Consider the following 11,662-nt stretch of genomic DNA (forward strand, 5'->3'; position numbering starts at 1 on the left):
CAATATCGCAAAACTTTTTGGGGGATCTGTTTACCCTTCTTCTAATTAGTTGTATACTTCGGTTCACCACATTCTAGACACTCATTCGCATTTTCACGTTCACCATAAAAGAGTGCACAATCATACCTACACGCATGTATTGTAGTGTAACTGAGACCCAATTCATGCATGTATGTTTTTGCTTCATAAAAGGACTTTGGAAATGTTTCACCATCAGGCAGTGCTGCCTTAATAAGGCTTAAATGCATGTTGAATGCACTTCGAGATAACCCATGCATTGTCTTTACATGAAGCAACTTTATCAGGAACTCTAATTTTGAGAAGTTTGTACAGCTTGGATATAGGGGCACCCGTGCATCCCTCATGAGATTAGCAAATGATTTACCAAGTCGATTTAACGTATTAGGATCACAAGGTATGGTACCTACATAAGTAGATTCATCACCAGTATGCGACACACTAACATCTTCCATGTCTACTGCAATCCCCCTTTGTAAGTCACCTAACATTTCGATTAACCCTTCTGAACGTGTATCACCACCTACTATATTTGCCCCCTCATCTTCATCGTCATCATCATCGCTCTGAACTACATAATCTTCACCGTGGAACACCCATGTTGTGTACCTTCTCTCCATTCCAAAGTCTAATAAATGTGTATGAACCAAATCAATGTGTTTGAATGTTATGTTTTGGCATTTCTTGTAAGGACACCTTATTCCACTAGAACCATCAGCATGAGGACTCGCGAACTCTATGAAATCATGTACCCCTTTCATGTGTTTTGGCAAAAACCTACCCCGTGCATTCATCCAACTCTTATCCATGTTCATTAATTCCCTATAACATGTTCAAGTAAATGGTGTTGATTACATTGTCATAATGTTTATGACGCATGCATTGTGAATCCTATAATCAACCACCTTCCTTCTAAAGGGTACGGATCCCTATCCCATTCAGGAATGTTGCAATTACATTGCGATCAATTGCTCAAATTCCTTCATCATAGTCATTATAAATTTCAACAGCATCTCCCCATGGTTCTCCAAGTACATGAGATGGGGGAAGTGCACATCACCTACTAGTTTTCCATCACTAACAAATTGTCACCACAACCCACTATGCACCCAGAGAACCCAAGTAGAGACGTGATCAAAATATATAATGACAATGACCAAAGCATGAACGATGACAACAATGTAAATACAACTTCCTAAACTGTCCACATTGGACAATTCAATAATGGTTGAAATACAAACATCACTAATCGTAAATGAAAGAAATAATCAACATGTTCAGTTGATTATTAGTCTACATAATATGACTAATAATCAATTGAATTTTAAAAATTGATTTATCCCACATGTACGCTGAATGTATAGTAACCATTCTTGAATAGGTCTAAGCTTCAATACTCACATGAAATGACAATAATTAATTTTTCATAAGGAGCCCGTGATAAGTAGGCAAGGCATAAGCCTTATGGCATTAAGGTGTAAACCTTTTGAGAATTTCAATTTTTAGATAAAAATACATAAATAAATTACATATACTTTAAAAATAAGGAAAAAACAATATAATTATAAATGCAATGTAAAAAATAAATATATTTTTTAAACTATTTTTTAGTCATTCAAAATACTAACTTAAATTCATTAAGTAAATCAAGCCAAGAGAAAGTTATAAAACTGCAAAGTTCATATTACTTTCAAGATTTATGATACAACTCCCAATTATTTTGGAAAGGTTGAGGCTCAAGAGTTTTAGAGATCAACTCATATTAGAACATTCCCTTTATATAGACATGTAGTTAAAATTTTCTAGCCAAATCTAAACTTGAGCTTCATGCACCCCAAAAGGCTTAAAAAAAAAAAAAAAGAAGGCCACAAAAATAGTGCCTTCCATACAAATGAGCCTCTTTAGGATTTCAAATTTTGGACTCAGCCTCGAGAAGTTTTAGGATTTCAAATTTTGGCTTGCTGCCATTCTTAATATTGGGGCTCACTATTTGGAGGGCTTTCAAATAATTGCAAAAATACTAACTTAAAAAAGTCTCCTCGGCACTTAGTGAGGGTAGAGGGTGAGGATCGTACTAGTGTACACCATTGTGGACTAACAAAACTAGAAAATGTGAATTTGAAAAATTGGTCCAAATTAGATTCCTACCATTGAATCAAGAATCAATTATTTATAGAGAAAATATTCAGGAGCCCCTATTGGCCATCACTTAGGGTAGTTAAGTTTTTGAGAATTCTGAAGAGAAGATCCTTTATCACCTTAGATCCTTCGAATCAAAAAATATGTGTGCTTTCTTGATTGTGGTAAAGTTAAAAAAAAAAAAGTCACTTTTCTTACCTTACTAATTTAAACCTACTTCATGTTAGAGATTGTGAGTTAAATATTCTAACCCCATCAAGAAAGAGTTAATTCACAAAATCAAATAAGTAGTACATACTTACACTATTCCTATTAAATGAGAGTTACTTTCATAAAATCAGAGTAGTGCCCACTTGTACTCTCTCTATGCAATTGTGCTTTAATGGATGACATATTAACATGGATTTGTTATAGGTGAAGAAAAAAAGACAGCAAGATATCCTAACCTTGCCCCAATCATTTGAATATATTTGTTGTAAATTTTAGCATGTCTCTTTAAATAATGGTGCATCATTTATGATAGGGGAGTGATTATTTTTAAAATTTTATGACAAGAGTGTTTGTTTATGTCATATTTCATGTTAGATTTTTTTTTATGTTAGATGTTAAAGCTTGATATACATTGTTGGCACACAACCTAACAACTAAAACTTTTAGGTAAAGTGGTAATCTAACATGGTATCAAAGCTCTGGTTACCAGGAGGTCCTGGATCTAATCTTGTCACCCGTCTTTATTCTGTGACATTATTTGTCATCTGTTTATCTCTTCACGTGCTATCGGGCTGCATGTGTGGGGGAGTGTTAAAGCTTGATATACATTGTTGGCCCACAACCTAACAGCTTAAACTTTTAGGTAAAATGGTAATTTAACATTAGATGACAAATAGTACAAATTTTTGCACGAGGATTTTTTTAATGATTACATTCTTGTATGATTTTTATAAAATTTTTATCTTAATATTCTTAATGACAAAAACTAAGCAAATCAAGCTTGATTTAGGTATTGCATTTGAGGTTTAAGATTTTAGCTTGGATTTGTATGAATTTGGGCTAAGCTTATTTAAAATCATATCACTAAATTTCATGCAAATCTGAATCTAAAGTTATGAAATTTATGCTTTATGCTTTCAATAGCAGCTAATTGAAAAATTACTTCAATTTCACCAAAGATCTCAATAGAGACACTCTATCATGAAGATTTAAAAAGACTATGAACTCCCTTAACTAAATTTATTGATGTTTTTCAACAAATTTGTTCTCATTGTATGCAAGAATTAACGTACTTTTTGTCCTATATAAATAGATTCATTGTGGGTGATGAGACAATTTATAACTGGTTAGGAGTGCCACATTGTTCTTTTATTGATAGGAAATTATTAGATTAGACATGCTAAATATTAGATAATTGATTATATTTTTATATTTGAAGTGGTCACGACATAACTATTGCTGGAAAATCACCCACAATTAAAGAATGTAATCGATTATCTAATGTACTGTAATAGGACAATGTAACAACAATGAACAACATAATCCATCCTTTACGAGTCTTATAACATGCCTTCAAATAAATAGATATAAATAATTTTTTCCTTAAAAAGTAATACTAATTTTTCTCCACCTTTTTTTGACTCACAAATATGCATATGCATTTAAGGTAGTGTTTGGTTCATGGAATCAAAATTGAAATTGAAATACATAGGACTTAAAAATAGATTAGCAAGTATTTCTTAAATTTTGATCCTTAGTCTTGGATACACAGAAAAAAAATCAAAATTTATCTAATTTATCAACATAACTCATGAAATTTAAGATAAAATCTGCATTATTAACATTTTCACTAAGTGCCAAATTCCATAAAACCCATCCTTCCCATGATGAAAATAGGAGAGAGATCACCAAATCTAGTGTCAATTCTTGCTACTATAAGACCAGTGTCCTAAGAAAAAGCAGCATCACACCAAACAAAAGTAGATAGTTTAAAGTATTGGCCTTTAACCAATTGACGAGATCAAAGAGGAGTGCTTTTTTTTTTTAAATCACTGACCGTCTCTTAAAAATAAGATTGAACACAAACCACCTAGAAGAAGAAGAAGAAGAAGCAGCAACAGCAGCAGCTTACCGTGGAAGAAAAGAGAGGAGAGGTGGTTGTGCGTAGACGCTGTGGGCAGCGGCGGCGGGCGGATACACTATGGGCGGCGGCGGCGGGTGGACACGCTATGGGCAAAGACACTATGGGCGGCGGCGAAAGGCGGAGACGTCTCCACTGTGGGCGACGGCTTGAGGAGCGAGGAGGGAGAGGCAGGAGTGAGGAGTGAGGAGCGAGGAGGAGGGAGGGGCAAGAAGGAGGAGGGATTATAAAATTTGGGGGTTTTAGATTTTGTGCGACGGGCGGGCAGAGAAGGGATTTTAGGTTTTGAGCTAAATAAAAGGACAATTAGTGACAATTTTTAAAACCGTCACTAATAAAGGGCTAGTAGTGACGAAAATAAAAAATCATCATTACTAATCTAATTTTTTTTTTCTAAAATAAAAAGACTATTGGTGATGGTTTTGAAAACCGTCACTAATAAGGACCCATTAGTGACGAAAATAAGAAACCGTCACTACTACTCTGAATTTTTTTCATTTATTTTTTTAAATAAAAAAGACTATTGGTGATGGTTCTAAAAACCGTCACTAATAAGGACCCATTAGTGACGAAAATACAAAACCGTCACCACTACTTTGATTTTTTTTTTTATTTTTTTAAAATAAAAAAAAACTATTGATGACGGCTCTGAAAACCGTCATTAATAAGGACCCATTAGTGACGAAAATACAAAATCGTCACTAGTATCGGAAATTATTTTTTTCTTAATATAAAAGACTATTAGTGATGGCTCTGAAAACCATCACTAATAAGGAACCTATAGTGACGAAAATAAAAACCGTCACTAATAGTTTGAAATAATACTATTATTTTTTATTTTTTTAATAAGACGACCAATAGTGACGGTGGCAAAATCGTCACTAATAGCCCCTTAGTAGTAATGAATTTTCTAAATTGTCACTAATACCTCTATATAAATTTTAGTAGTGACGGTTAGTTAATCGTCACTAATACCCCCTTAGTAGTAATGAATTTTCTAAATTGTCACTAATACCTTTACATAAATTTTAGTAATGACGAATTTAATCTGTCATTAATACCCTAGAATCGTCACTAATACCTTTACATAAATTTTAGTAGTGACGAATTTAATCCGTCATTAATACCCTAGAATCGTCACTAATATTTTCTTGTAAAAATTTTCGCGCGAAAATTGTTTACCGCGCAGTTTTTAATGTCGAAAGTATTAGTGACGGTTTGAAAACCGTCACTAATAGTGTTGTATTAGTGACGACTGCTAAAATTGTCACTAATTCTGACACTATTAGTGACAGTTTTTAAGAACTATCACTAATACCAACTTGACGAAATTGAATTCATTACTAATACTTTTATTACTAAAAACGAGTTTTTTTGTAGTACTTAAAGTTACCAGAGAGATTTGTAGCAATAAAAGAGAGTGGGAGAGAGTGAGGGAGAGATAGGGAGAGATGTCCATGAAGTCAACCAAAATTATAAGAATATAGATATAACATTATTTTTTTTATAAATTAAAATATATTAGTTAATCACCTGATCTATTAGCAGTCTTTGAGAGAATAATTGAACCAATCGAAAATTATTTCGAACTTTTAAAAATTCAAAATTATGATAAATTAGGATTTGGGGTTTGCGGGATTTTGAAGCCAATACAGCTTGTTTTTAATACATAATATAGACTTAAAACTAATTTCATTATAAATTTGATAGGTACATTTTTGCTTTTGATAAGCACTTTGTTGTATTCTAATTTTATTCATCCTTGTATCCTTGTGGTTCGAGTAGTGAACCGTGCCAGGCATAAGGTATCCACTGGAGAGGCAGCTCTGCCTAGAAGGGGTGGATTGTAAAGGCAGCTTCGCCTTGTGTTAAGAAACGGAATGTATAAGGTACCTCCAACTTATTTGAAGGAGCAGATTAGTAGAATCCTTAAGTGGGCTGGCTTGAGGCGAGGACGTAGGCGGGATTTGCCAAACCTCGTAAAATATCCTTGTGTTTGCTCTCTCTTCCCTACTCTTTATATTTCCGCACTTGTATGTTTATATTTAATGTGTTGTTCATGTTTTAAATATTTGCATACATAAATATATGTGGGATTTGAGATTGCTTGAGAAACCCTAGCTTGAGAAATTCTGGTTGTGGATTTAAAATTAGGATATAAATTTGACCTAATTTTCTAAAATAATCAATTCCCCCCATCTTGGGAATACACCAAAAATCACATATATGAATTGTAGAGACAACTAAATTAAACATAAATGAACAAATCAAATCTTTATTCACAAGTACAAGAAACTACAATGCAAACCTCACTCATCTTATTCTTTATTCCGATAATAATATGCCACCTTTATTTTCTTTTGTTAAATGACACCAAAAATCCACAACATTTCACCAAATTACACTCCACTATGTGAAATTTCAATTTCAGTAGTATAATCCTCAAGGTTTCAATTTAAATATGGACTTGAAACCTTGAATATAAAACTCCAAGAATCAAACAATCACATTTTAAAGCATTGTGGAGTAAAGCATACTTCAGTAAAATATTAAGGTCTAGTGGTGTAATTAACCCTTCTTTATTACCATTCGCATCGCGATTTATTTTATGAACATGCCTATCACTTAGTCATGTTCCCTCCAATTTTCAATCCCATTGTTTTCCTTAGGTGGCAAGTACTCCAATATGCTCCTTACACAGCCTCTCAGTTGTTTTGTTGAAGCCATTTTGAGAAGGCATCAAGAGTGTTCATGTCAGATCGATAATGGTTCTGGGTGAATGCAACTAGAGTTGACCATGTGAAATCTGGATACAACCTTGGGTGTTCTGCATTAACCAGCTCGGTTGGTGGGGTGACCACCTTGTCGAAATTTGGGCATAAAAAGAAAGCAATGGATTTCCTTGCAGTGTGGTTGTTTACCACTGCCCTGTGCAAGCAACTCTTGTAAATCCCATTTGTTAAAGCCTGAAATTGACACATATTACCATCACAACTTTCATTAGTTCAAGGTAATTTAAGGAACAGATATGTAAAATGAAGTTCCACGCTCAGCCCTCTGGCATCTCTTTTAGCTAGGGGGGCTCGCTTGGTCTTTCTAATTCAAGGATAAGAAGTGAAGAAATTGTTGAATCTGTTACTTGCAATTATGTACTAGTTGCTATGCTTAAGAAGAAATCAAAGGATATAAGTGGGTGTTAAGAGATGGAGAGGTGGTATTGCTTAATGTACTCTTGAGTTAGGTGGAACTATGGCCTAGTCCATGTGGTTCACCTTCTCATTTTTCCTTTAAGCCATTTGTTGATTCTCTGTACATATTTAGGGTTGCTGAGTTTAGTCATGAGCCTTTTTTCTATGGGATCTTGTACAGGCACGTCCCAAGAGAGGGACTTCAAAAGAAAAGAAAAGAAAATAGGGAGTCTTTAGTTTATTGTTTGAATTAGTTTGCCACTTAGAATAACAACATTTCATCTTTTCAAGGAAATTGTCAAATATTTTAAGAGTTTAATATCCTTTTTCTAACTATTATTAAATTTTTTTAGTAATAACTAAGATTTTGTTTAGTTTTGGAAATCAATTCTCTTTTTTGTTTTAGTTTTCAAAAATGTTACAGAAAGGTTAGCTAATTTATCGTTTTACAATATTAATTTATGTGAAAAAAATTAAAAAAAAAAACTTAATTTGTATAATTAAACAAGCCCTAATTTTATAGCATTTTGCTTCATTTGTGATATTTTCCACTCATTCGTCATAAAAAAAAAAAAAAACTTAATTTGTATAATTAAATAAGATCGACTTACTGCAAATGTATCTCCAATGTTGACAACCAGTGCTTCTGAAACGGGATCAATGGAGTGCCATTTTCCATTAGCAAACACTTCCAGACCGCCAACTTGATCCTGTTCAAGGATGGTCAGAGATGTGGGATCACAATGGGGGCCAGTTCCAAGTGCCAGATCAGATCTTTGGCATGGGGGATAGTAGTTCAATCTCATCACTGAATCATTGTCTTCATAGAAATCTCTAAAAGTGGCTCGACCAACATTTAGGCATATGCCCAAAAGCTCCATTATCGTAAGCGAAAGATTACTCATAACCTCAGCATATTGTTGGTATAGATTCCTGAGTTAGCCAAAACTCAAAAAGTTCAAGCATGGCAAAAAATGAATTGTGAGAATGTACACCTTGTACCCAATAAAAAGAAAAAGAAAACGAAAAGTTCATCTTAGGCAGACTTTATTAAGACTAGGAATAATGGTATTATTATAGTACTTGGATCTTACCCAAACTCTCTAAATTCTTCGCCTAAGACATCCAAGAAATATTTCTTCACAACGTCAGCAGACTCATCATTAGCACAATATCGAAAGGAAAGAGTCTCTTTCCATGGAAGCTTGGAGGTGAACCTGCCAGTGAAGCTACTAGCATATCCATAATTTTCCCCAACCTTTCTCTGCGCCTTTTGCTTCCCTGAAAGTGACATATGGAAAAACTGGTCCATCTTTTTGCCAACTCTATCAAGAAGCTGCAAATCAACACCATGATTTTTTACCATAAAGAATCCATGATTCCTGCATGCTTCATCAACGAGGCCAACTATTGTTTCAGTGGCCAATGGGTCATTAGAAAGGAAAGCTCCCAAGTCAATGATAGGAACATCGAGTTTTGGTGGGTCTATAGATGGCTTCTCCTCGTCGGGCCATATGAACTGTGCGGGGACATTGGATTGGTATTGAAGAATAGAAGCATCGAATACAATGGGCTGTTTTTCACCACTCGACACTTCACAAACCACTTGGGCCATGGGATGCACTTGGGTTGGTAAAGAGAGCTTGAGAGGGAATGAGTTGGGAGGATTTTATTGAGGGTAGCCAAAAAAATGTTTGAGAAGTTGGGCTTAAGAAAAGCTGAGGTTGTTCACCGTAATGTTGATGGATAGGTGTTAGGACCTTATATAGAGGCGTACTCATTTATCTTTCATTCAATCATTTATTACATAGATTTAATTCATTCAATAGAAATTTTTCCTTTTTCTATCCCAATAAGAGTATTTGTATTTTTTTTTTTTAGTATGGCATTAAATGTGAAGAAAAGTAGTAAATAAAATAAATGTCCTTTAGGCAAATAGATAAATGCTTCTAAATTAAATTTACAACTAGATCTGGCAAAATAGATAAAAATCCGTTAATTTGAACCAAATCTGACTCGCTTAAATTGACTTATAATCGATCTTAACATTAAATGAGTTGAATATGATTTGAACATTTTTTTATCCGCCTCTAAATGAATCGGTTGGTAGATTTAGGATTTTTTTTCCATGGATATTCGCATATCCACTAACAACTAATGTTTAAATTCATTGATAATCCCATAAGCTCATGCTTATAGGCATCAAATCAATTAACATAAGCTCTATTCGCTAAAGACTAGTCCCACAATCTTAACTCTTGCACTACTTAATACGTCTCTAGGTCTATCACTCGGGCTCAAATACTCCTTTTTCTTGTGATCAAAACCAAAGTCTCCAATTCATGCTCTGAAAAATAAAATAAAAATAAAAATTTCATGATTAGTTATTAAATGTTTAGTAAATTACCAAATTATAATTTAAAAATAACTTTAGTTGTTGTGTTTCAAAACAAATTGTCCATTGGATAATAAAAAAAAAAAATTATATTAGGGATGAGAATGACAGATTATCCACCATCCGCCATGGATTATCTAATCCGAACCGCCATAAAACCACAACTTAAATGAGTTAGATATGGATTGTAATATCCTCACCCGATAATCTGTCTAATCCGCTACAGATTATCCGACCTGATCTGCTTTGCCAGGTCTATTTACAGCACAAAAGATTAAGGCATGTTGAGGCTCTAAATTTTCAATACTAAATTATGGATTTTTTTTTTAATTTTTGAATTATGCCAAATTCTTATTGGTTTTCATTTTTTATCCTATGATCTTATTAACTACTTCTTATTCATATTATTCTTAATGATCCTTTTTTTTTTCTTTGTTAAATATCAATCTTCTTTATCAAGAGCTCCTATATTAAATTTGTTTCTCTCATTTCATTTTAATTGTTAACACAAAATTGTATTTGGACTAACCTGAATATTGTGTCGAAAATTGGGACAAGGCAAATCCTATTTGTCCCCTTTATCTACCTAATTTTATTTTTTTTCCATTTTGAGGTATTCATTGTGTTTGGCTATTTTTTGGTAGTTTAGGGAGATCTAAAATGATTTGGAAAAGTCGAGGAAGATTTTTTATTTTTGCAAAAATAAATTGAGATATATATATATATATATATATATATATATATATATAGGGATTTTCCCTTTTCCTATCATATAAAAAATATTTGTATTTTTATAATCTAGCTTTAAATGCAAAGAATAGTAGTAAATAAAATAAATGTCCTTTACGCACCTAGATATTCACGCATCTAAATTATATTTACAACACAAAACATTAAGGCATGGGAGGCTTTAAATTTTCAATGCTTTTAAAATTTTACGCTAAATTCTTATTGGTTATAATTTTTTTATCCTATAATCTTATTAGCTACTTATTATTCATATTGTTTTTAATGATCCTTCATTTTTTTTTTTTTCATTATTAAATATCAATCTTCCTAGTCAAGAGTTCCTATATTAAATTTCTTTCTCTCATTTAATTATAATTTCTAAGTATTGAGTTTTGAGTTCAATTCTAGTTTTGATGCTGACAAAGCACAAGTTATTTATATGTGTATTTAGCATGTGAATGAGTCCATTAATTTAATTCACACATAAGGGAACAAAAATGGAAGTGATTACGCGTCAAAACTGCGTAATTGGGCACTTTAACCCGGGCTTTACGGCTTATATTTTTAATTAAATGTCTAATTATGTCTAATATTTTAACAAAGTGTCGAATTTAGTATTCTTGAGTTTCATTGCACAATTTATGAATTTTTGGTTATTTTTTGTCGCAGGAAAAGTCCTGGGAGCCAATATCGACACCTGTTCGTATTTCATGCATAAAGTTTCCGAAAAAATTCCGATCGAGGACATTCAAATTTATGGAGAAGGAGGAAAGGATTATCTACAACTTTCATCTTTTGAGTTTTATGAGAAACTAGCTTTAGAAGGGTCAAATATTGCAGTGAACAGAGAGCAAAAATGTGACCCGGCCAAGCAAGCCGGGTCGGGTTAAGTTGTCGGGTCGGGTTGGCTAAACCGGGTCTAGGGTTTCTCCCAATATCTTTTAAATTCTTCTTCTTCTCTCCCTTCTTTTGCAGACAGCCCTGCGGGCAGCTCTCCATCTTCTTCTTCTTCTTCTTCATTCTCTTCTTCTTCTCCTACTTCAGTTTTCTTTTATTCTTGCC

General features: G+C 33.3%; 1 protein-coding gene across 1 annotated transcript; it reads right to left on the bottom strand.

Annotated features, from left to right (window-relative positions):
• Window positions 1-6,584: 6,584 nt before the first annotated feature.
• On the bottom strand, window positions 6,585-9,214 carry LOC131152315 (gibberellin 20 oxidase 2-like). Its single transcript, XM_058104139.1, has 3 exons — window positions 8,571-9,214; window positions 8,088-8,409; window positions 6,585-7,254 (listed from the first exon to the last, which is right to left on the bottom strand). Exons 1-3 carry the CDS (start codon window positions 9,089-9,091, stop codon window positions 6,994-6,996), a joined length of 1,104 nt encoding a protein of 367 aa, XP_057960122.1. The 5' UTR covers window positions 9,092-9,214; the 3' UTR covers window positions 6,585-6,993.
• Between the last annotated feature and the right edge of the window lie 2,448 nt (window positions 9,215-11,662).

Source organism: Malania oleifera, chromosome 3 (assembly GCF_029873635.1).
Source record: "Malania oleifera isolate guangnan ecotype guangnan chromosome 3, ASM2987363v1, whole genome shotgun sequence".
NCBI lineage: Eukaryota > Viridiplantae > Streptophyta > Magnoliopsida > Santalales > Ximeniaceae > Malania > Malania oleifera.